The sequence below is a fragment of the Pyrus communis genome, chromosome 10 (genome assembly GCF_041283825.1).
Source record: "Pyrus communis isolate YQ-2024b chromosome 10, ASM4128382v1, whole genome shotgun sequence".
NCBI lineage: Eukaryota > Viridiplantae > Streptophyta > Magnoliopsida > Rosales > Rosaceae > Pyrus > Pyrus communis.
Window position 1 is genome coordinate 25005216 of NC_142574.1, and position 26364 is coordinate 25031579.

General features: G+C 36.8%; 1 protein-coding gene and 1 pseudogene across 1 annotated transcript; one reads left to right on the forward strand and one right to left on the reverse strand.

Moving 5' to 3' along the window:
* Positions 1–432: 432 nt before the first annotated feature.
* Positions 433–5090, reverse strand: LOC148693770 (ATP-dependent zinc metalloprotease FTSH 12, chloroplastic-like; annotated as a pseudogene).
* A 3050-nt stretch (positions 5091–8140) lies between these two features.
* LOC137729508 (guanine nucleotide exchange factor SPIKE 1) lies at positions 8141–26198 on the forward strand. Its single transcript, XM_068468472.2, has 30 exons — positions 8141–8564; positions 8796–8958; positions 9529–9656; positions 9800–9903; positions 10016–10071; positions 10218–10315; positions 10455–10586; positions 10712–11023; positions 11219–11500; positions 12036–12203; positions 12292–12483; positions 12602–12645; positions 13115–13184; positions 13594–13755; positions 14099–14206; positions 14387–14424; positions 15177–15321; positions 15571–15697; positions 16523–16716; positions 19855–19985; positions 20453–20528; positions 20785–20895; positions 21519–21701; positions 22384–22530; positions 22706–22879; positions 23022–23369; positions 23460–23792; positions 24298–24483; positions 24619–25593; positions 25704–26198. Exons 1-30 carry the CDS (start codon positions 8505–8507, stop codon positions 25956–25958), a joined length of 5502 nt encoding a protein of 1833 aa, XP_068324573.2. The 5' UTR covers positions 8141–8504; the 3' UTR covers positions 25959–26198.
* Positions 26199–26364: the final 166 nt, after the last annotated feature.

A 26364-nucleotide genomic window follows, 5' to 3' on the forward strand; every position in this document is an offset into this window, starting at 1 on the left:
CTGAGTTGCAATCTTCCGAAAAATGAATCAAATACAAAATTGACATGAAGCAACAACTGAGCCTTATTCTTTTTTTTCTTCAATAAACTCATCCGAGCCTCATTTCGAAACACGAAACAATCCCTTTACATGTGACTATCCACAGCTTGATCAGCAATCCTCAAGGATCACCGATTGACCGATTATCGTTATAGCGACGTATAAGGCTCAGCGGATTATAGGTTTCAGAGCTTCAACAAAGTCAATTTCTCAGGCAAAATGGCGTCCTGATATGCAACGTGTGGCCAGTCATGTCTGCTGGAAATTGACTTGACTACAAGCTAAGGTTGATTCAAGGAAACACTCCAGCAGAGTCAGACACCCCCGGCTGCTTGAATTTCACAGGAAAGTAACATCTATGCAACGAATCGATCAATGATTTCCAGCAATAGTTTAACATCTATGCAGTGGTGCAGGATATATGTCCAGCGGTTTATACTGCAACTTATCATAATGTGGCATCGGTCCATCCTAAAAATTTAACCAAATAAACGTAAGCTGGAATCATCTCAAGAAACCAGTCTTCCAAAAGGCACTTTGAAGGGAAGAAACAGATACTATAACAAAAGAAATAATCTAGAACCATTAGGATACTATAACAAAGGAAATAGTCCAAAATGTGCCTATTGTTTGTCAAACCATTCATTGCGAGTTCTTCTGTTTCTTCACTGCAAGCAACCAATACCAAATACACACAAAATGTAGTTTTCGACGAAATATATGAGGCCACTATCATTCGACAGGACCACTAACATTCAGTAGTATCCTTTTTGGATAGTATTAGAAATGATAAAAAATAAAAAAATAAAAAGCAAATTAAATTACCCTTGTCAGCTCTCGAGTAAATAGCTCAGACACTTCAAGTGTCATATTGGCTGGAATCACATGGGGGTCATCCCACTAACATGAGAAATTTTTAGGTGTACCGGGTACACCAAATTTTTTTGGTGTACCCTCACTCATAACATTTTGATTTTTATTATTTTATTGAAAAATAAGTGAGGGTACAAACAGTGTTATGAGTGAGGGTACACCAAATTTTTTTGGTGTACCCGGTACACCTAAAAATTTCTCCACTAACATCACGGACAAAGATAAGAAAATTTAGTCGATCAAGATTATCAGATAAATAAAAAGATCAAGGTTGGAGCCTTTTTTTTTTTTATATAATTGCAAGTTTGGAAAATAAGATTACCCTGTATCTTATCAACTCGCCATCTGGACTCTCTGGTCGATCCACATGTCCAACTCTTTTTGTTAAAGATGTAAGCCCCAACCTTGAATTTTGAGGGCTGATAACCATCTCTCGAGCAATCTGAAAATATGATAACAATCCATGTTTTTGACATATCTCATGAAAAACTCATCTTGCCTATGAGGCATTGACGTACTCTGCAATTAAAATGATTACAGCACAGAAAGAGAGAAGCTGTGGTTGACACTACTTCTGCCAAGAGGATTACTTGAATGCATGTCCCTCTCATTCATATATGCCCTGAAAAACTAGGGTTCACTTATCAATGACTTTGCTAAATTTAAAGAAGGGGAGAGATAAAAGGAAATGAGCTAATTGCACTTTCATTGGCTTAAATACATGTAAACGCCTCAGGTACACAATAAGCTTCTAAGCAAATAATGTTAAGCGGGCAATTGGTTCACAGTTCCTTTATATTTCTTCCAGAGAAGTAATTAGTATTGTCATTACCTTTGTTATCTTTTCCAAATCATCCCTTCATCAGTTATGTCATCACCAAACACCACACGCTCGGCGCAACGCCCACCATGAGCTACCACCATTTACATCATCATGTAGCCAAAGGTCTTATAACCTTGGTCTACCATATCTTCTCGGGGGAAGAACACAGATATTGCAGTTTCCTGTTCATGTTAAATAAACGTCGTCAAAGACACTCCCAAAGAATTTCAATACCATACACTAACAATTTTTACTAATACCATAATTTGTACCTTTCCACCAGGCAGAAGCTGAGAAAATGCATGCCAATCAAATTGAGGAAACAGATGAGCGAACACTATGTGACCAGCTTCATGAACAGCTAGCAGTTTCTTCTTTCCCGACGACACCTATGATATAATTACATAAAACTCAGTGATCAAATAAAAATCATACAATACTTGTTACTGCTGAGGAAACCACTAAAGAACAATCAACACAGACATACACTCTGTTCGCATTTCCATTGCTCTTCTTCGGTGAGCAGTACACCCGTACCCTCAAGCAATTGTTTATCTAATACATCAACAATGTCTTTCTGGTAGATCTTGGAACGACCTTTCCTCACCTGAAAAATGAAGGGTACAAAACAACATGCAAATATAAACTTGAGAGAAATATGCATGAGAAGCTTTCTTTTCAAAATAACAGATTCACATTTTATTCAAAAGTTAAATATCATGTCAAACATTAGTTAAACAATTTTTTATTGAGATCCCAGTAAACACTCACACCACTTCACCAAATATTACTATTCGCAAAGAACGGTCATGAAACCATAGTTATTACTGAAACTTGAATAAGCATGCACCAATTACTAAAATAAAAAGAACCAAGCCAAGAGATCACACACTTTTCCAAAGTCTACATCTTCTGCAAGTTGCTTTCCAGCACTGTGCACATAAAAAATTTGCACTCGTTGCTTTGCATCAGGCAAACCAATATACAGTCGACGGTCAATGCGCCCAGGCCGAACAAATTCGAGGTCTAACTCATCTGGTCTCTTCGTAGCACAGAGGAATATCACAGCTTGTCTAAGAGAGAACCGATCAACACCAGTTTTTTCCTTCCTATATATGAACACACACTGAACATTAAAATTATTATATAAGGAAAATGAGAAGCATGTAGCTTTGTTCAAATAATATACTTACTCCCCATCAAGCTGTGCAATCAATGCCTCAAAAGTTGCTCTCCTTCGAGGATCTAATCTTGCATGCCTTCCAGTAATAGCATCGATTTCATCCACAAATACAAAAGAAGGAGCCTGAGGGAAGGATAGTAAATTACAATACTTTGAATTAGTGTTCTCAAAGAAAATAAAAAGCACCATATTCAGACTGCAAAAACATGTTTTGCATTAGTTTTTTAACTTTCCAGTGAGAATTAAAATATTAATCATCATCGGTGTTACCACAATTGCTCCACAACATTATGACTCATAGGTTCGTGATAAACAAATATTTTGTGGATGATCTCCTAAAGGAAATCTCATTGTGATAATCTGTGATATTACATCTGTAAATTAGAAAGAGAAGAATGCTTACATTTCTCCTTGCAATTGAAAATATTTCATTAATTCTTGCAGCACCACTTTTCTCACTGTCTGTGAACTCAGCACCCGAAGCAAAAACAAATGGCATTCCACTTTCCTTGGCTAGTGTCCTCGCAAAAAGTGTTTTGCCAGTTCCAGGAGGTCCAGATAGAAGAACACCCTGTTAGGAATAATTATATAAAGAACTTTTTATTTTCTATTATAAGATTTACAATATTCAAGGCAAAACTCCAGCAGAGTAGTGTTTATCTTTCAAGAAACAAGATAAACTTACTCGGACAAACTTGACATCTCTCTCATAGTATTGCATTGGATTTCCCATATAAACCATCAGCTCATCAAGAAGATCCCAAACATCACCTCCTAACACAACTTCCTTGGACATTGATTTTGTTTCCCCCACATCTCCAACTGGCTGAACGAGTATAAAGTGCATTGAGAACTCAATAATAACCATAATAAGAAGCTAAAACAGGATAAAATATTTGGAAATTTACCGGGATAAAGTTTTCCGCATAATCCATACCAAATAGTTGATTATACTTGTTGTAAAGGAATCGCTTAGAAGTGATGTGCAGAAGCATCACAGACTCGCGTATAAGCCAGAGAATAAGTATCCCAGGCACCAATGCAATCAGAACTTTCATAAAGTAGTGAATCTGGCGCTTTTGAAGAAGATCAACTCTAACTCCAGAACTTGAGATAATCTCAAACAAGTAAGGGTCTAGGGGGATATCAACCTACCATATAAGAAAGAAACACTAAGCCTTAATAAGTTGAGATAAATGAGGGTGCCTATGAAAAAAATTGGTAAACTTCCAACATATTCTAATGGAAAACCTTCTTTCATGGTAACATATATCCTTTTTAGGTCCTCCGTAAATACAACAGCAGCAACCTGTCCAAAAAGAATCACAGAATCAGAAATTAATTGCATAACTCTTGGAAAAAATTCCTTGATTTATCTATTAAAAAGGAGAGGAAAATAAATAACTAAAACAAGTTAGAGCAAATTGTTACCTCAGAGCATTCAAGCTTTTGAAGAAAGTAGGTATACGGAAGTCTAGGACGATACAACTACCATCTTTAAGCTATCCATAATGCCCTTGTTCCCTGTGACTCTGTAACCTTTTCTACCACATCTTTGCGAAGACTGTTTTCAACCTCTTTCATGTCGAATTTAACTACATACTTAGAATTGGCAGAATCCAACTGCTCAGCTAACTTTTCCTTCTGAAGGATCTCGTTCCATTTTTTAAGTCTTTCACGCCATGTTCCACTATCTTGTTGAACTTCACCTGCAAATCAAACACTAAAAGAATTAGCCAAATACATTTTGGATAGATAGAGTCCAATACAACTATCATTGCAAACTTTACATGACATTTAACAATAACCATCGGTTAGTTGCAGTTATTTACAATCTCTAAATCCAGTGCAGATTCACAGTACACATATACAGACATCAAATCGCACAGTTTTTTCATGCTAGATTTATAATGAAGACCACCTAAAAATACATCATGTAAGTTCTAGACAGACACTGACCCGATATTCCCAAGTCTTCCTCCAGTTCCTTCTTTTCCTCTCGATTAAATTTTACATCACTGTCAATAATTTGTTTCACATTGTCCTGAGGAAGCTGTGGATCATCATCCCATGCATCCTCTCCCACATAAGAACTATCATGAACGAGTGTTCACCAGGTCCTTCAACAAACTTATTCATTGTCAAGCCTTTGGTTGTCATCTTCCTCCACATGCCTACATATAGCTACGAAAAATATTCTGAAGAATGGAAAGTTCAACAAAGACTAAATCCACAATGACGAATTGTTGAACAAAAAATACAACTGAAACTGCACACTTTATCTTCATTTGGAGTTTCTCTAAATAAATTCAGGAGAGTTTATACAGCATTATCCGATATCAATAATATACATAACATGTTGAGAAAATCAAAACAAGCGTTATAGTTCGCATATCAATTGTATAATTCGCACTCCACAAAACTATTTCGAAAGGACTGACCATCATGCGATTCATGCCATATGAACGCCATTGTGTATGTTGCTTGAAGAGTGCTGATAAAAAAGCTAACATTTCCTCTGAATTGCTATCAATAATCTTTATTCAGCTAATTCAAAGTTATATGTAGTACCCGCCACAACTTAATCAAAACAAAAAAACTCAACTTTGAAGCTTCCATTACCTTGTTCTACTTTCTTAGCAACCAAACAGAAACTAAAATGTAGTACCAAAAAAACTCAAACTTTGAAGCTTCCATTACCTTGCTCTCTGTTATAAAACCATTTTAAAATGTAGTACCAAAAAATAGTAATGCTTCCTCAAATTTAATTAGATTGAAGTAATGATGTTTCAACTAAAAAATTATTATCATTGATCTCTTAATTCATCAAAACGTGTAGCTATGGTCATTTTCGTTAACACCGTTAAAATGAGTTATGTTAGAAGGATCATTGCTACAATTGGATTAAAGTTGAGGGTCAATGCTCCAATTGGATTAAAGTTCAGGAATCATTTATCCAGTTGGATTAAAGTTGAGAGACCATTGATGCAATTTTTCGTATTTGATTTCATATATTTGCCCCTTGGTTTAGCCTTACGTGCATGTCACGTGACTCATTTTGACGGAAGTTTTAACGGAGTTGATAAAAATGACTATAACTGCACGTTTTGATGAGTTGAGAGACCAATGGTAATAGATTTTTAGTTAAGGAACCAATTGCTCTAATTGGATATAAGTTAACTCTGTTTTTCTACTAAGAAATATTCAATATTTAAAAGAGAAAATGAACAACTAGGATAAAAGTTGCCTGATGACTTAAAAAAAAAAAAATAATAATAATATTAACTGATGGCTTTGCCACGGAGATCAAGAAGACAATCAGAAAAGTAGCATTATGACATATAATGATATAGGAGTAACATAGCTACGGAAATTAGGAAGGAAAATGATATTTCCGTACAATTTGTACCCCAGTCTTACTCTTTTTATTTGTATTGGATTTAAACAAATCGAAGAAAATTAAGGGTCTGAATTATGAGGGTGTGCCAAAAAGAAACCCCATTAAAATATAGATGCAACCTAAGTTTTGATCTTTTGTTTTCAAAACTTGAATTTTGAATAAAATAAGCTTTAGAGTTAGAACATTTATAAGTGAAATGTTTGATTAATTGTCCTTTGTTTGTTGATAAAAGCGATAGAGGGGATTTTGACCGCAAAAATAATCGAAATTAGGCGGAGAGAAGTGAATCACCTCTTCCATTTTTATTTCTCGACTTTGAATTGAATAAAATATAAAAATACTCAAAAGACGTAGTTTGAGTAGAAGAGCATATAAGATCAAAAAAGAATACCAAGGTCACCTCCACACTCTAATTATTAAGGTCATCTTCAGTCATAGAGGGCTAAATGCAGTCATTGGCTTTGTTTTAGTTCTCTAAAGATTAATATTTTAAAGATTATTTTAGGACTAAATTTTTCCATCCCTAAATGTCCAGGACTATATTTTATCACTTTTTAAAACCAAACTTAGCGTCTTGGAGTCAAACTCAGCTTGATTTCCCTTAACTCTTTGATTAGAGACCAATTTTATTAATTTTATAGCTAAATATGACCTATAACCCTCAGAGATGACCTAATATTTTCAAGTAGAAACAAGAGTGAGGCAATGATTATGCCAGCGAAGTATCAAATCTAACATGTGACTGTTCCTAACTTCCAAGCCGGCTTCAAGCAACCCACTTGTGTTTTCTTCATGGAAACTATATATTTCTACTTCTGCTGATACAAGAAGCATGTCTTCAATTACTATAAAAAGCTCAACAGTAAAAGCCAAAAGCACCTATAAGTTATAAGCACTTTCAAAAGGTTCAGAAACTCCACCCACTTCCTTCATAGAATATGCAGGAATTAAAAGGTTGCCACTAAAACCCTAGATGCATGTTTAGACGCATACTATCTGCTGTAACTTAAGTTTCAAGTTTAATTAGGTTGGAAAGCTAGAAGAAAAGCATACATTATAAAAATCAAGTGGTAAGCAAAATACCAATTGCTTTTCTTGGAAGCGAAACAACAACAAAGGAAATGTTTGTGCAACTTGTGCTCTCTCCTTCTATAGTTCGAGAGAGGAAGTTGAGACATCCATTTTTCATTTCATGTATGGATGATAAGATCATATGAAGTTATACTTGTTCTAAGAAGGCAATTTCTTTTAGGCTCCATTGTGAAGGACGACGTCGAAGAAGCAATAAGGATCGTTCACGATGCTAAATTTGTTATAGAAAAAAAAATTTGATTGAACATACATGAAATAAGTAGATGTACATGAATCATTTCAGCTGGGTAAATCTAGTTGGTTAACTTAGGACATTGAATGAGTGAAAATCAGCTTCCTCTTGGTTAGTCTAAAGTGGTCAAATTGAACCAAAGTACGCATAAATGACATGTAATAGTTAGAAGAAATGATCTCGAGAGTAGAATTAGTCTTTCATTGTAAAGGTAGTAATTGTATGAAAGTACAGATACAAGGAACTTATTATCACTAACGATTAGCACATAATTTTATTGTTTTCATGCTCGGTACTTATGCCTTTTCTTCTTACAATAACTATAATAGCATCATTGCTAGACGAGTAATGCTAATCAGACTATATTTAGTAGACCACATGTGAATCATTTTTTAAATAACATACTTACAAATGAAGAAAAATATTATTAAATTTTAATATAAAATGTTCTGTAAAACCAAAAGTTAAAAACTGATACACAATGGTAGGGGCCAGACCGGAAGCATTGGGGTGCGCTTGGTTGGACTCCCCTTGACTTGAGTGCTCCAAGCCTACTCTTTGCCCCTCAAGCTCGCTCTCTCCCTCTCTCTCTCTCTTCTGTCTCTCTCATTCTTCCACTATTTTCTTCCAAAACTCACTCATTATTTCTTTGAATTTGTTTGCTTTAGCTTTTGGTTGCAGTTAAGATCTACCAAATACACCACTACGTTTTGGTTTTCTCCACTACTGCTGTCTGCGTCCGCCATTAAAATACATAAAGAAAGAGAAAAAGGAAAGAAATTTCGCAAATTCTAGAGAAACCCACTATTTTCTTCGCTACCTTGTTCTTGAACTCCAGAGCTTCCGACTCAATAGATCCGCCATGCTCAGCCTGCGGCCTCGCCGCGATTCCACTCCGTACACCACCAAATGGCAGAACAAGGTAATGTGTCTCACTCTCGGTCTTTGTTTTATCTACCCTTTTGTTTGTTTGGGTTGAAAGAGTCCAAGAAGTATAATTTAGAAAATGCAATTAATTTTATTAATTTTTTTGAGTATTTAGTTCACTGGCAAAGCAATGTAATATGGGTTATGTTTCTATGAGTTTGATTTTTGAGGGTAAGAATTCAAAAGTGGGTACTTTTTGGTTATTTGGTGAATTGGGTTTGTGTAGTTTGAGGAGAATTTGGAGCAGTGGCCACATCTGAAGGAGCTGGTGCAGTGCTACACAACAGACTGGGTGAAGGACGACACCAAGTATGGTCACTACGAGAGTATTGGACCGCCCTCATTCCAGAACCAGATTTATGAGGGTCCTGACACTGACATCGAAACTGGTATAGAACCCCCTTCTTTCGGTCTTTTAGTCTTTCGCTTACTTGAGCATGCGGACAAGGGGGTGCATTTGGGTTTATGTATCAGAAGGGTTTTAAGTTTGTAGATTAAGTCTCTGGAAACTTTCCTAATTAAGCACCACACTCCCTTTTTTGTTGCACGGTTGAAACCCTTTTTGCAAAAGTAAAGAATTGGGTTAAATTTGTACATTACCGTTGTCTGGTTGAAACCCATTTTCTTAGAGTGCTTAAGTAATGATAAAAGTTTGAATCTTTCTCCTGTATTTCTTATTTTATCTACCTGGTTCTAAAGGCAATATTAAGAGAAAACTATAGAATTCTTGTAATTTGGTTTTTTGGCATAGGATATTTAGTTTGTGAAAAATCTAAAGGTAGTGATAGATTTAGGGAGTAATGTTTATCCTGCCTTGAGTGGGTGTCAATCTTGCAAAAGAGTGGTGTAATCCAGTATTAGAACTGTTTATTTGATCGGCTGCCTGTTAGATGCTAATGTTTGAGAATAACAAGTTAATTTGCAGTAGAGTTCTTGATATATCTTGAATCCATTTGCAGAAATGCATCTTGCAAGTGCAAGGCAAACCAAGGTGGAAGATACTACTGATGATGACGTACCCAGTACCTCGGGACGACAATTCACAGAAGCTACTGTATCGGATTCAGTACAGTCCAATGATCCAAAGGTTGTACTGGTTCAAGGATAGGTTTATACATTCAACATAAGTTTAACTTTATTCAGTACCTTACTTTTTCTAATCAATGAGTCCATGACCCCACCTGCCCCTTTCTAGTGTTAATTCTCTTAAACGTGGTACTGTACATGCAGCATTTTGGTCAATCTCCCCTTCCTGCTTATGAACCAGCATTTGATTGGGAAAATGAGAGGTCAATGATATTCGGACAAAGGATTCCAGAAACTCCAATATCTCAGTATGGCAGTTCTACAATCTTTTTGTTGACTAGAAGTTTGTTTCTGCTTCTCTGGTTCTTTGTCCCTGTGCTTATTAATTGTCTTTTTCTCTATTCATTTGGGCTGTCTTAGTGGATTGAAGATCTCAGCGAAGGTTCTTTCCCTGTCATTTCAAGCGGGATTAGCTGGTGAGTGATATGCTCTTTGTACTGGTGCTGTATCATTGGTGCTCACTTTGTACTACTGCTTTTGTAATGTTGAGATGTTTCAAGATTTCTGACTTTGTGCTCTCTCTCTCTCTCTTTGCCCTCTCCTCCCTCCATCTCTCATGTAGAGCCATTTTATGGTACAATGTGCTTATACAATAGGGAGAGAAGAGAAAAATTGTCAGAGGACTTTTATTTTCGACATGCACCAACTGAAAAGCAGGATGTAAGCTAAAAGATCAATTTTACATTTTTTTCCCTGTCAATTTAGTGCTTTTTCTGTACTTATTACTTTTAGGAGTTAATTTTTGAAATATATTATGACTAACAAATTTACTGTTGCCCCTGCCATTTTTTTGCTGAAGATTTCTTTTGAACCTCGCGGAATCTTCTATTTAGATGCTCCATCATCATCAGTTTGTCTGCTAATCCAGTTAGAGAAGCATGCCACAGAAGATGGCGGGGTTACACCTTCAGTTTATTCGCGCAAAGAACCAGTATGTCCATATATATGTTACTCGATTCTTAAAAAACTGTATGGCATATTGGCATGACAAAATAAATTTACAAATTTCTCAATTTTCTGTTTTGTATAAAAACTTTGTTCACTCTATCTGAACAGGTACACTTGACTGAGAAAGAAAAGCAAAAACTGCAGGTGTGGTCTCAAATAATGCCTTACAGAGAGTCCTTCGCCTGGGCTATTGTTTCATTATTTGATAACAGCATTGGTGCAGCTTCTGGTGGGTCTGCTTCCCCAAGCAGTCCTCTTGCTCATAGTATACCTGGTACAAGTTCTCATGATGGTGTGTTTGAGCCTAGTGCAAAGGTCACATTAGATGGGAAGCTAGGATATCCAAGTCGAAGCTCTGTTCTTGTTGAAATATCAAACTTAAATAAAGTTAAAGAATGCTATACTGAGGACTCACTTCAGGTATGCAGAAATCCTCTTGTATGAATATTTAATACCTCCATGGTCTTTATTACTTTGTTTGCATGAGTTTTTCTTGTCTGTATTTCCTATTCCCCCCAAATTATGTAGTACATACAGACGGTTTCTGACTTTTGAAGTTTTCATTAGATGCCTGTTGTTCAAATTATGATGGTTTGTTTTTGTTGACAATTTAAGGATCCCAAACGTAAGATTCATAAACCTGTGAAAGGTGTTATGAGGCTGGAAATCGAGAAGCACCAGAATGACCATGATGACTTGGAAAATATATCAGAAAGTGGTAGTGTGAATAATGATTCTATTGATGACCGCATTACCGATTCCACATTTGGGAAGCTACCAAGTAATGGTTTGGATGGTCCTCAGGGTAGCAGCTCTAAGTGGAATTCTTCCGACACCAAAGAAAGATCTGGAAATGGACCAAATGCTCATGGAAATTCAATTCCCAGTGCTGACGATGTAAGTATAACGCATCATAATGCTTTCTGTCTTGAACTTCAATTGTTACTGCAAGTCATTATTTTTCTGCACAAATGGTTTTAAAAATGTGACACCCCTACAGCAGGCCCTTTCTTTGTCAGCTGAGAGGCAGTTGTTTCTTAGTTTTTCTGGTTTCTGTTTATGTGTGTAATTTGTTAGGGGTTGGGTTGTTTAGTTGTGTTTGATTTTTGTATTTTATGGTTGTATTGCTAGTTCACTGTGACTGTAATTTTTGAGTCAGTTGATCTGTATTGCTGTTCTAGTTTTTCCATATATATTGTGTGTGTATATATATAATTATATATATTAAGATTTGTATAATATTATTTGTGACACAACTAGTTGGCTCGTATCAGCCATTCATTTATTTCTTAGATCCTTTTGATATGCATGCAGCATATGGAAGAATGTGTTCAGAACCATCTATTCCAACAGATAGTTTTATTAGTTTTGACTATGTTTTTTAATTTTACATGTCTGATTAACTAAATGTTTTGTTTTGATTAACTTCCAGTTTCAAGCTTTTGACTTCCGTACGACGACAAGAAATAAGCCTTTCTTGCAGCTTTTTCATTGTCTTTATGTATATCCTATGACTGTTAGTTTGAGTCGGAAGAGGAATTTGTTCATAAGGGTTGAACTTCGGGAGGATGATAATGATATTCGTAGACAGCCATTGGAGGTAAATATGCCTTGATTATTCTGATGTAAGCTGTTCACTGTTCTGAATTTTCTCTTACGTTTTTGGTTTGTACAATTGATTTGACCAGGCAATGTATCCAAGGGAACCCGGTGCATCACTCCAGAAGTGGGTTCACACACAAGTGACTGTTGGTGCTAAGGTGGCCTGCTACCATGATGAGATCAAACTCTCCCTACCTGCTACCTGGACACCGACACATCATCTTTTATTTACTTTTTTTCATGTAGATCTTCAAACAAAATTAGAAGCTCCAAAACCTGTAAGTTCATTTTAATTGCTTTATTTCTCTAAACTAAAGGACTAGCTAGTTTTGACCTGTTGCTTCAGTTTTATTGTATTCACCTCATTAAAGTGAACTCTGTCCATTCACTTTTCAGGTAGTAATCGGATATGCAGCACTTCCATTATCCATGTATGCTCAGTATGTAATATGCCTTCAACCCGATTTTTCTTCCTCCTTTGTTCTTGAACTGAAGGAAACTCAACACAATTTTTGGTCATGTGGTTGCTCGCTTAATATATGTTGGGCTATTCCTTTGAAACTAATCTTTCATCCAATTTAGTAGTTTAAATAGTTCGAGAGTTTATACCACAGTTACAAAGGCCTGCTTCTATGGTAGTTAAAAATGCTTTTGTCATAGCAACTGTATAACTTGTATCAATTCTGCTGGGTTTCAATACTCTAATAATTGATTATGTAAACAATTTTTCCCAATTAAACAATATTATGTTTTCACCATTCCTGTTTGTTACTTCAATTAACTGCAAATTTAAAATTGTTCTTTAGTTTTATTACCATCTTGCTATTTGTTTTATGTTTTCATGGAGAGTTTTGACTTTTAATGATACTCATAATTGATGGGAGCAAAAATGGTTGTTTTCCTATTCAGGTGTAGGTCTGAAATTTCTTTGCCAATTATGAGAGAGCTGGTTCCACATTATCTCCAGGATATGGGCAGAGTATGTTTGTGTTTCATAATGAGTTTATAACTTGTTTACTCTCTACTAGTGAAAGTACATAAAATGTTGAGTTTTTGTGGTTTTATTCATTTTCAATTTTATTTCTATTCTACTGTAGTATTAACCTCAATTTATGGTTAGAAGGGATATACCTAACAGTGGAAATCTGAGATTTTTCTGGACAAGTATATTAAAATTTCATTTCTTGCTTATTTTGCATGCTCAATCGTTGATGTTTATGCCATTACCCTGCATGCTGTACTGTTATCCTGCATATTAAAACGATTTTTTCTTGTCTCCTATTCACGAGCAGCTTTCTAATCTTGTAGTTGGTAGGAAGCTTTTAAGTATTTATGTGTCCACTTTGTCTTCTTAAACTGACAATTCCACTCCCCTTCCCTGTGACCAGGAGAGGTTGGATTATTTGGAAGATGGAAAGAATATCTTTCGATTGCGCTTAAGACTTTGTTCGTCGCTGTATCCTATCAATGAGCGGATAAGAGATTTTTTTCTTGAATACGATAGGCACACTCTTCGAACAAGTGCACCTTGGGGTTCTGAGCTTTTGGAGGTATTCTTCCTTTTAATTGTTTATTTCAAACCCATTTGTCTTTTTTTCTTTTATTTTATGGTAGTCAAGATTCCATTATTTCAGTTATCATAGAAATTGGGCAATACATAGTACTGATTTTTCCCTTTAGATTCACAACATACACATTCGTAGATAAATAAATAAAAAAACTCTCAATATACTGATGGTAACATTGGTTGGTATCATCTGAGGTGTTGGGCGTGCAATAGGTACTGTAGATTTTTTTTTTTTTTTTTTTTTGTATGTATTTTTTCTGCCTGGGCTCTGTGGTTAACCGGCTCTATGTGAAGAAGTGATTCAAGTGTAATGAATTTGCATGCAGGCTATTAACGGTTTGAAGAATGTTGATTCCATTGCTTTGCTTCAGTTTCTACATCCAATTTTGAATATGCTTCTGCATCTAATAGGAAATGGTGGAGAAACCCTCCAGGTAGTACTGATTTTTATAGTTGTTTGTTCCTGTGGCTTCATCCGTTGTCCTTATTTTCTTGAATTGACGTTCGTTATTCCTTTGGTAACTTTTCTAGATTATCTGATAATCATCCTTCTACTGACTGGTTTCTGCACTGTGTACTGCCATCTGATTTTCTGATTCTACTGCTGCTTTCAGGTTGCAGCTTTCAGAGCCATGGTCAATATTGTCACCCGGTGTGTTGTTCAGTTTTGATTAATGATTTTATGTATTTCAGAATTGTTATTTATCACAGTTCAGAAGTGAAATTATTAATAAAAGAATTAACATTTTTTTAGACGCTTCTTGTTCGTGTCTTCAATAGCCAACTTTGTCATCATGATATTACATAATTGTATTTCTTAGGCGTGCATAAAGTTTGCAAGATTGTGTGGTGAAAGCTATACTTTATGGAAAATTCTTCATGTATTACTTTTTTTTATTTTTTATTTTTTATCTTTTTGCTTCTGGTAAAATCCATTTGGCTATGGTTTATTTAGTATGGATGTGTGTTTTCTTCGTAACATGTTTCCAACCATTGTTGTGCAATATATTAACAGGCTGTCCTGTGATTATGGTGTTGTAAGGTGCTCTGTTTAGTATTGTTTTTTTTTTTTCGTTGTTGTTTTGTTTGCTGAAAAAAGAAAGAAAATAAATATGGCTAAAATAATACAGAATACATTGAATTAGGGAATGATATTGGCTTTTTCTATTGGGAAACTGAAAGTTGATGGGTCGTGTTTTGGGTTTAGGATAATGTCACAGAACACAACCAAGACATGCTTAAAATTTAGACATGTAAGTCCTGTGCTGTACATGTAGACGTTGGCCCTTTGGTGTAAAATTTGTGCTCTGGACCTGCCGTTGCTCTTCCACTTAGTTATTTATTGCATTAATTTCTAATGGCCTTTCGAATTTTAGTTTGACATGTGTGAAATGAATTCTATAGGGTGCAGCAAGAGTCAGTTGATGATGCTGAAAGAAACCATTTCCTAGTTAACTACGTAGATTATGCTTTTGATGACTTTGGGGGTCGGCAACCACCAGTTTATCCTGGCTTGTCAACTGTTTGGGGAAGTTTGGCTCGTAGTAAGGTACGCCTGTCCTGCTGGTGATTTTCATATGCCAATTGTATTAGTTTGTGGTTTTCTTGATCACCACATTGGGTTTTGAAGGTTTCCCATCAATTTGGTTGAGAATTCTGCTTTTGGTGAACCGTGCTTGTGCCGCTTCTTAATGTTTTCATCTTAAATTCTGTGGTGACTGCAAGATATGGTTCAAGATTCTCATCATTATTATTTGCCAACAGCTCAACTGCTTAACTTTATGAATTCATTGTGCAGGCTAAAGGATATCGTGTTGGACCTGTGTATGATGATGTTTTGGCAATGGCTTGGTTTTTCCTTGAGCTAATTGTCAAGTCAATGGCGTTAGAGAAGATGCGTCTTTTCTATCATAATCTTCCTTTAGGTATGTTTCACTTTGAGGAAATTTACGCCCTACATATTCTCTGATTGCTATTTTAACTATATCTTTGGGAGTGTTCCCAACAAACAGCAGCCGTTATCTCCTGATACACAGCTTTCTAGTGACCAGACAAAAAATACCAGTAATTACATGTAGAAAATAAATTTTCAACAGTTAGATTTCTGTGTAGCAACCGTTGTACATATGAGCAATATCATGTGAATAGATGGCTGGTAATCTATTGGAGAGGATATATTGAAGCAGGCAGATGGTGTATTTGGTGGACCCAGAATTTATTAGTTTTAGTGAAAATTCATAGACACTAGTAATCATGCATATAGTTGAATTCTCTCTCTTACACAAATGTTCACACAATCAATGTTGCATGTTCTTAGAGCTTTAAGTTTGTTAAAGTCTAGGTTAGACATACTTAAATTCAATGATTCAGTGATCATTCAAATAGAATGGTATATTTTGGCAATTTTGTTTTCATTTATAGAACAGTTTTCCTACAATGGTTTTCTTATCCTAGCTTATTGGATTTTCTGTACATTTTGAACTTCATGCCAATTGCATATTGTTCTGGCAGATTTAGTTTTTAACTCTGAATGAAGTTTTTAGCAGTTAGCATTTCTGGAATTTTCTTGAATCTCCTGAATTTAGTTTTTATCTCTAACAGATGCTTTTGAAGTGATTTAACTCTTGTTTGTACCTGGGTTTGACATTACCCTGTTGTTTTGACATCTATTTCCAGAGAAATTCTTCTTTTCTTGAATCTTTTTCAGATTCCTTTGGTAATAATTTATTTATTTATTTTTTGTATTGCAGGTGAAGATATTCCGCCTATGCAGTTGAAAGAAGGTGTATTCAGATGTATAATGCAGTTATATGATTGCCTACTAACAGAAGTGCATGAACGTTGTAAGAAGGGATTAAGCTTAGCAAAGCGTTTAAACAGCAGTTTGGCTTTCTTTTGTTATGACCTCTTGTCCATCATTGAACCTCGCCAAGTTTTTGAATTGGTATGCCTTCTGCTTAACTTTCATCATTCAGAACTTAGGGCTGAGCTAGGGTGTCATCTCAAAGGGGCATGTATTGCAGGAAGCCTTAGTAAATAAGTTTTGTTCAAGTTTTCAATCAAATCCTTCTCTGTCCTTTCATTGTGTGTAGAATGTAGATATATGTGTTTTGTGGTTTCCATTAGTGCTACTAGAGCAAAGGGGAGTCCAGAGAGAATATATGCACAATGAAATAACATAATGAAGAAGTGAAGTGGAGACAGAGAGGTAAAGTGGAATGGGCTAAAGAAGGGGACGGTAATACTAAATTTTTTCATAGAATAGCAAGTGGAAGAAGGAAGAGAAACTATATAGAAAGGTTGGAAGTGGATGATAGGGGAGTGGTAGAGGATGCAGAAGAGATAGAAAAACATATCGTTAACTTCTTCAAGTCCCTGTTTAGTAGTAACGAAGAGGTATGTTGGGGCTTGGAAGGCATCAATTGGGCCTCAATAAGTGAATCTGAGGCAGCTTGGCTTGAGAGGCCTTTTGAGGAATCGGAAGTACAAAGAGCAGTCTTTGATTGTGGAAGGGATAAATCGCCAGGACCAGATGGTTATTCCTTGCAAATGTTTCAACACTGTTGGGAATTCTTGAAAGTGGATATTTTGAAGGTCATGGAGGAGTTCTTTGAGACCGGAATAATAAATGCGGTGACAAACGAAACATTTATTTGTCTAATTCCGAAAAAGTCAGATTCTTTGAAAGTGACGGACTATAGGCCTATAAGCCTAGTTACTGGTTTATACAAAATTGTGGCGAAAACCCTAGCTTCAAGATTAAGGGAGGTTATGGGCAGCACAATCTCTCCACATCAAGGAGCTTTTGTTAAAGGCCGACAAATTTTGGATGCCGTCCTTATTGCAAATGAGGTGGTAGAAGAGGTGAGGCAGAAGAAAGAGGAGGGATTGGTGTTTAAAATCGATTTTGAAAAGGCTTATGATCATGTAGAGTGGAGATTTTTAGACGAAGTTTTACAAAGAAAAGGCTTTGGCATTAGATGGAGAAAATGGGTGCAGGGATGTCTAAATTCTGCAAATTTCTCCGTTTTGATAAATGGGAGGCCTAGGGGAAAATTTTATGCTTCAAGAGGTTTGAGACAAGGCGACCCACTGTCACCTTTTCTTTTTACCTTAGTAGTGGATGTCTTGAGTAGATTAATGGAGAAGGCTCAAGAGAATCAGCTGATCAAAGGTTTAGGCATTGGGCAAGAAAGGGTGGAGATCTCTCATCTTCAATTTGCTGATGATACTATTTTCTTCTTGGTGGACGATGAGGAAGTTTGGAACAGCTTATTAGAGGTGCTCAATTTATTTTGTACTGTTTCAGGGTTGAAAATCAACAAAGAAAAGTGTTCTTTGGCTGGAATAAACTCAGATTGTGAGAAATTAAAAAGGTTGGCAGATTCTTGGGGTTGTGAGGTGGGTAGTTGGCCAATAAAGTATTTGGGTCTCCCTCTTGGGGGCAGGCCAAGAGCACTTACGTTTTGGGATCCAGTGGTAGAAAAAATGGAAAAAAGACTTCAAAATTGGAAGAAGGCCTTCTTATCCAGAGGAGGCAGATTAACTTTGATACAATCTGTTTTGGGAAGCTTGCCAATCTACTACATGTCCTTGTTCAAAATTCCTTGCGGGGTGATTGGACGCCTAGAAAAACTAATGAAAGGATTTCTTTGGGAGGGGGTGGAGGAAGGAAAGAAAAACCACCTGGTGAAATGGGAGATAGTTATTAAAAGTAAGGAGGAAGGGGGTTTAGGAGTAGGGAATTTGAGGAATCAGAATGAAGCGTTATTGGCTAAGTGGTTGTGGAGATTCCCAAAGGAACCAAATTCTCTCTGGCACAAGGTGATAAGAAGCAAGTATGGGCTGCAGGATAATGGGTGGAATGCAAATCCTCCAGTGCGGGGAGCAAGTCGAAGCCCCTGGAAAGATATTTCGTCTGGTCTCCAATCATTTCTACAATGTTGCAAGTTTAAGGTGGGCAATGGGGAGAGGGTGAGGTGTTGGGAGGATGGTTGGATGGAAGGGGGATCATTGAAAGAACAATTTCCAAGATTATTCTTGCTATCGAGAAGGCACAACCAGAACATCGCAAGTTTTGTGGATCTTTCTATCAATTCTTTGAGCTGGAATTTTGATTTCAGGAGAAATTTGAACGAGGTGGAGATAGAAGAGGCGGCTAGATTATTACAGAAAGTGGAAAATGTTCGATTGTCTCAATCAAGAGCGGATGATAGAAGGTGGAAACTGGATTTATCAGGATTGTTCACCTGCAAATCCTATCGCTCTTTCTTGTGCAACAATGGGATTGTGCAACATTTTCCACCCTCTTCACAGATTTGGAAATCAAAAGTTCCTCCGAAGGTCAAAGTTCTTGTGTGGCTAGTGGCTAATGGGAGGCTCAATACTTGTGATCAAATTCAAAGGAGAAGTCCTTTTATTTGCATCTCTCCCCATTGGTGCAGTTTGTGTAAAGCAAAGGAGGAAAGTGTTAACCACATTTTTCTTCATTGTTCTTACACGATTCAATTGTGGTGGAAATTGTTTCAGGAGGTTAGAGTAAGTTGGGTCATCCCAAAGGGTTGTTTCGAGCTTCTAAGCACTAATTTTGAGGCTCTAGGAATTGGGAGGAAAGCTAAAGCTTTGTGGGGTTGTCTGGTGTCGGCAGTTTTTTGGAACATTTGGTTGGAGCGTAACAAAAGAATTTTTGACGATTATACTGGCGTGGGGGTAGCAGATCTGTGGGGAAGAGTAAGATATTGGGCAGCCTTATGGGCTTCAGTTTCAAATGAATTTAAGAATTACTCTCTTTCTCACATACTGTGGGATATGTTAGCAGTCATAAAATGATTTTGGTTGAGGTTGTCCTACTTGTAATCTGATCCTCTGGAGAGATTTCTTGTTCTGTTTTTGGTGGATTTCTTATCCATTTCTGTGTATTACACTTTTTCTTTTTTAATAAACTGTTATAGTTTCTTCTCAAAAAAAAAAAAAATGAGATTGAAAGAGCCGACCTAAGGATTAGGTTTAAAATTTATTTAACCTTCCTGGTTGCTAATATGTAGTTTCTATTCACTTTATGGGTCTCTTTAATGTGCTGTAGGTGTCTTTGTACCTGGACAAGTTTTCCGGGGTTTGTCAACTCGTTCTTCATGATTGCAAGCTCACATTTCTACAAATTATATGCGATCACGACCTTTTTGTGGAAATGCCTGGGAGAGACCCTTCTGACAGGTAACTTATCCTTTAATTTTCTTTTTTGTTTTCTCACCTTCTTACTGTTAACGGAGGAAACCACTGATGAACTATTGAAAAAGAAAAGTATGCCCTCTATCATAATTTACCCACCCCTACCGAAAGATTTACCGATTGGTGAATTCACTGAATTAAAAATTCGTATTTGTTTAATTACTTCAAAAGCTTTTGTATTGTTCCTATCTTTACAAACTATACACTGTACTCATTCCACATGGGGATGGGGTGGGTTTGTTCCCTTCATTATCCTGATCCCTCTATTTGGAAGTTTATTTAAAATAAGAAAAGAAAGATTTATTTTATCTCTTTGATATGTATTTGAATGCAGATACTTCTGAATAAAATTCAGTGCATCCTCTATAAATGTTCAAGACTTTAATTACTTATTTAAGAAGCTTTTGAGTGTTTTTTAGCGTGTCTTGATGAAGTGAATGCTTGTGTCATAGGAATTACCTTTCGTCTGTTTTAATACAAGAGCTATTTCTTACATGGGATCATGACGATTTGTCTCTGCGGGCAAAGGTAAGTTTGTAGTCAATAGTCTTTATTTACTTATTTATTGTTGTTTCTTTGTTATTTAATAAGAAACAAGAGGCTTGCAGTAGATATGCATTTCTTTTATGCTTATGCTGGTGGATACATTTCTATACTCATCCCTCCTCAAACAAGACATTGATATGATATATGTAAATTTTCTAAGTATTGAAAATCATGATGTTGATAAATGTGCAAAATATGTTATGATTCTGTTCTAACTTTTTCATTTTGATGTGTGTAGGCAGCTAGAATTTTAGTAGTCCTTTTGTGCAAACATGAGTTTGATGCACGATACCAAAAGCCAGAAGATAAACTATATATAGCCCAGCTCTATTTTCCACTTATTGGACAGGTGCATAGTTTTATTTTCCTTGTGCAATGTATGGTTGTTTTCTGTTACATTTTCCCTCCCTCTATTGTTTATCCCTGCTAACGGGAATCTACTTAAAATATTTGGGGTTTTGATATTTGCCATAAAGAGAGAAATTGACCTAGGGGGTAGTGCCAATTTATTGGGGCATTTCTGGTTTTGGGGGTTGCCAATACATAAATTAACTGGGGTCAGAGATGGTTTCGCACGGAATTCATGGTTATAAAGAATTGAGTATTCCATAAGTAAATATGCTTTTTACACTATAGAAGAAGTATAAAGTTTATCATACGTGTCATGTAGCTAACATTGATATACTATCTGTTGAAGTTTATAATTTAGATCCATTTTTCCAATTAATGTTTACTAATATCATGTCAAAATATCTTCTTTTAAGTAAAAATAACAATAGTTGATACTTCCATCAGCATCGTCCTTTGATTCAACTTCAGTATGTATATTTTCCTACTAATAATAGGTTAATAAGGGCAGTGCTCAACTATATGATATTACCAAAGTTTATCCTATGGAAAATATAGAATGATTTGCGTATGTATTCGTGGTCACAAATTAAGAAATCATAACTAGTGTTATGATCTGTGCAGATTCTTGATGAAATGCCTGTATTTTACAACCTCAATGCTGTTGAAAAGCGTGAAGTTTTGGTCGCAATTTTGCAAATTGTACGGAACCTTGATGATTCATCGCTTGTCAAGGCGTGGCAGCTGAGCATTGCTAGAACTAGATTGTTTTTCAAACTCATGGAGGAATGCCTTGTTCTATTTGAGGTTGCCTTTTATTAATTTCTTGTTTAGGATATTTGGTTCCTTAGTTGATGATTTTTTACCTTCTATTCATATTTTTCAGGGTGTTCATTTTCTCATTCTTGACATACTTGTTCAGTTCTTTCGGAGTTCCCATCAAAATAGGATCAACGCAAGGAAAAGCTCTTGCCATTCCAAAAAAAAAAAAAGAAATTATTGTGTGATCCCTTACTTCTTACTCAGATTTTGACAAAAAATGGTGGGGGTTTCCCTGAATTGCCCATAATAAGGAGCGATGAGGCCCTTCCCTTCTCCTAACTCTATCTATTCCCGGAGGAGAATCCCCATGTTGAAAATAACTGTTTAACCATTACAGCCAGCATGGCCAAGAATGGATACTCTCATATTAGTTCAAAATTAAGGTCTTCATCTGGGCAGGCAAAGACTTTTTCTTTTATTATATTGCTTCCATGCGTAAGAAAGAGATAAGGATTTAGCTCATATTAGTTTTTGTTCTGAGGCTTATTCTATTTTGTCCTCTGCACATATCTCATTTCATGATCATAGATTCTTGAATTTGTTCACTTTGTGTTTCTTCCACAGTGAAAGGAATTATATGGAAAAAAAAAAAAAAAAACACTATTCCAATTTTTTATTTTGTATAAATGTTCCTGGTAACTCTAATTGTATTAAATGTGTTTTACAGCACAGAAAACCTGCTGATATCACGCTTATGGGATCTAGTTCCCGCAGTCCTGTTGGTGGCGATGCCCCTGCTTCCCCTAAGTATTCTGATAGACTTTCCCCTGCGATCAACAACTATCTGTCTGAAGCATCTAGACAAGAAGTCAGAGTGAGTTAACTTTTCTGGTCCTTATGAGGCAGCTTACAAGAGTCAATAGTACACAATGAATATAGTTTTGCTTCCATTAGTAGTTTCATGTCTCATCTTGGAAGCATTCAATTTTATAACAACGAAACCAACATTTTCAAACGTTCCTCAAGAGTTTTGAATCTCTTTAATGCAGCCTCAGGGTACTCCAGAAAATGGTTATTCGTGGCAGAGAGTAAATTCTCAGTTAAGCTCCCCTAGCCAGCCGTATTCCTTGAGAGAAGCACTAGCTCAGGCACAATCTTCTAGAATTGGAGCTTCTTCTCAAGCGTTAAGAGAATCTTTGCATCCAATATTGAGACAAAAATTGGTAAGTTTTGAGCAAGCATTGTGTGTTGTTTGATTGCAGCACGAGCCCCATTTACATCGTGCAATAAAAATCTATCTTGCCTTCGAACTTGTCCGTCATCTCTTTGCTTTTTTGAGGTAGTTAATAGCTTTCACCTTTCCAGGAGCTCTGGGAAGAAAACTTGAGTGCTTCTGTCAGTCTTCAGGTTTTGGAAATAACTGAGAAGTTCTCCATAATGGCAGCATCCCACAGCATCGCCACTGACTATGGAAAATTTGACTGCGTCACAGCCATATTTATGAGCTTCTTCTCTCGAAATCAACCTTTGTCTTTCTGGAGATCATTGCTTCCTGTCTTCAACGGTGTCTTCAATCTTCATGGTGTAACTTTGATGGCTAGGGAAAATGACCGCTTTTTAAAGCAAGTAACTTTTCATCTTCTTCGACTTGCGGTTTTCCGAAATGATAATATCAGAAAAAGGGCTGTTATTGGGCTCCAAATGCTTATGAGGGTAGGCTTCCCTGACACATTGGCATTGTATGCTCCTGTTAATTTTCAACATAAAAATTAATTCCCATTCGTTTTTTTTTTCTTGTTGCAGAGTTCTTTCTATTACTTTATGCAAACAGCAAGGTTGAGGGTCATGCTGATCATCACATTGTCTGAGTTGATGTCTGAAGTACAAGTGACTCAGATGAAAGCTGATGGAACACTAGAAGAGAGTGGTGAAGCACGGCGTCTTCGAAAGTCACTTGAGGAAGTGGCAGATGAAGCTAAGAGCCCCAGTCTATTGAGAGAGTGTGGAGTTCCTGACGGTGCTCTGTTAGAAATTCCAGAAAAAATGACAGAAAATAGATGGTCCTGGTCAGAAGTGAAATTTCTCGCTGACAGTCTTCTTCTTGCTCTTGATGCCAGCTTGGAACATGCACTCCTGGTCAGTTTGACGATGTGTACATCAACTTTGTTTGTTAGGGAATATACATTTGTATCTTGTGTTACCAGGTGCTTTGGTTCTTTACCAGGTTCTTTTTTTTTTTTCGTAGGCATTGAACTTCTAATATTTTTGAAAGTAATACTTTTCACTATAGACAATGGAAATTCCTTTACGGCTGTTAGAAGGTAATTGTTAGCAAGCCACTGATTTCTGTGCCTAAAAATAGAAGCAGTTTGACAATGATAAAAGAAGTACCACTATCTTTGGCTTTCTGTTTTTGAGTTTAAAACTAATGTAGTGAAGCTTCATGTGGTTTCACATGCCCCATCCTATTTAAATTGCAACTTTGTCCCACCATGCTTTTTTCATTTTCTTCTGAACAGAAACAATATATTATTTCCCGAAATTGGGTTGCCCTAAGTTTTTCTTGTTCTTCTGACAAATGTTGAGATGCGGAGACGCTTTTGGATTTACGTTGTAATACCAGCTACAATTTGTTTTGCAGGGCTCTTTGATAACTATGGATAGATATGCAGCTGCTGAAAGCTTCTATAGACTTTCTATGGCATTTGCCCCTGTCCCAGACCTTCACATAATGTGGTTACTGCATTTATGTGATGCACATCAGGAAATGCAGTCTTGGGCTGAAGCTGCTCAGTGTGCTGTTGCTGTGGCTGGTATTGTAATGCAGGTAAGTGCTACGGTTTTTTGCAATGCAACCTCCGCATGAAACATTTTTCTGTTCTCAAAATCTGTTCTCTGTTTTTAAGTGTGAAAGTGCTCACTATTTTACTATTAGCTAATGGTCTGTTTTAATCTTGTATAGGCCCTTGTTGCTAGAAATGATGGTGTTTGGAGCAAAGATCACATAACTGCTTTACGTAAAATTTGTCCGATGGTCAGCATTGAGATCAGCTCTGAGACAACTGCAGCTGAGGTAGAGGGATATGGTGCATCAAAACTTACCGTTGACTCTGCTGTGAAGTATCTACAACTCGCAAATAAGTTGTTTTCTCAAGCTGAACTCTTTCATTTCTGTGCAAGCATACTGGAACTTGTTATTCCAGTTTATAAAAGCCGGCGGGCGTATGGACAACTGAGTAAATGTCACACAATGCTTACCAATATCTATGAATCAATCCTTGAGCAGGAGTCAAGTCCAATTCCATTCACTGATGCGACGTACTATAGGGTGGGTTTTTACGGTGACAGATTTGGAAAGTTGGATAGAAAGGAATATGTATACAGGGAGCCCCGCGATGTAAGGCTAGGTGACATAATGGAGAAACTTAGTCACATATACGAATCTAGGATGGATGGCAATCACATCTTACACATTATTCCAGATTCTAGGCAGGTGAAGGCAGATGAATTGCAGCCTGGAGCCTGCTACCTGCAGATAACAGCTGTTGATCCAGTCATGGAAGATGAGGATTTGGGAAGTAGACGGGAGAGAATCTTTTCGCTTTCAACTGGAAGTGTTCGTGCACGAGTCTTTGATCGTTTCTTGTTTGATACCCCATTTACGAAGAATGGAAAGACTCAAGGTGGGTTGGAGGACCAGTGGAAGAGGCGGACCGTTCTTCAAACAGAAGGTTCATTCCCAGCTCTTGTGAATAGGCTATTAGTTACCAAATCCGAATCGCTTGAGTTCTCCCCAGTAGAAAATGCCATTGGAATGATTGAAACTCGGACAGCTGCTTTACGAAATGAACTTGAAGAGCCTCGCAGTTCTGAAGGGGATCAACTCCCACGTCTCCAGAGCCTACAAAGAATTCTTCAAGGCAGTGTTGCCGTCCAGGTGGAATTTTGTTCTCAAACTATGTTTAGCTAAACCCAATAATGTATCAACTGCTGACTCCATAACTCAACTTCGTTTGCTGATCGGATTTCCCTACTTTCCATTTGCAGGTCAACAGTGGGGTACTGAGCGTGTGCACTGCATTCCTATCGGGCGAGCCTGCAACAAGATTGCGGTCCCAGGAACTCCAGCAACTGATTGCTGCACTCCTCGAATTTATGGCCGTGTGCAAGCGTGCAATCCGTGTGCACTTCAGATTGATCGGTGAGGAAGATCAGGAGTTCCACACTCAACTTGTGAATGGATTTCAATCTCTGACGGCCGAGTTATCCCATTACATCCCAGCCATTCTGTCAGAGCTGTGACATTGTTGTAGAATTAATGTTGTATTATTGTTTCATTTCGTTTTTTTGGTTTTTTTTTTTTTCCTCTTTCTTTCGCCTCGGGCTGTATCTGCAATGTGTCGATATCTTTCCAGCCCCCGGGGTGGTCGGGTGCACGTATTCCATGGCTGTTCATATTTTTGGAACCGTATGTATTAGCAGCTTGAATGTCTACATTGTTTTGCTTATATAATGTTCCAATGAATGGGTTTTTTTTAACCACCATTTCATTTTCGTGCCCAGTTTACCACCCGTTGAAGTAAAAAAATTTAGAATTGTTCTTTTTTGACAATTGATAATTTGATATTTTAAACTCATCGAATTTACAGGGAGGAATTCGAGCTTGACAAAATAACGGATTCAGAAGATTTATAGTATTCATGTGCAA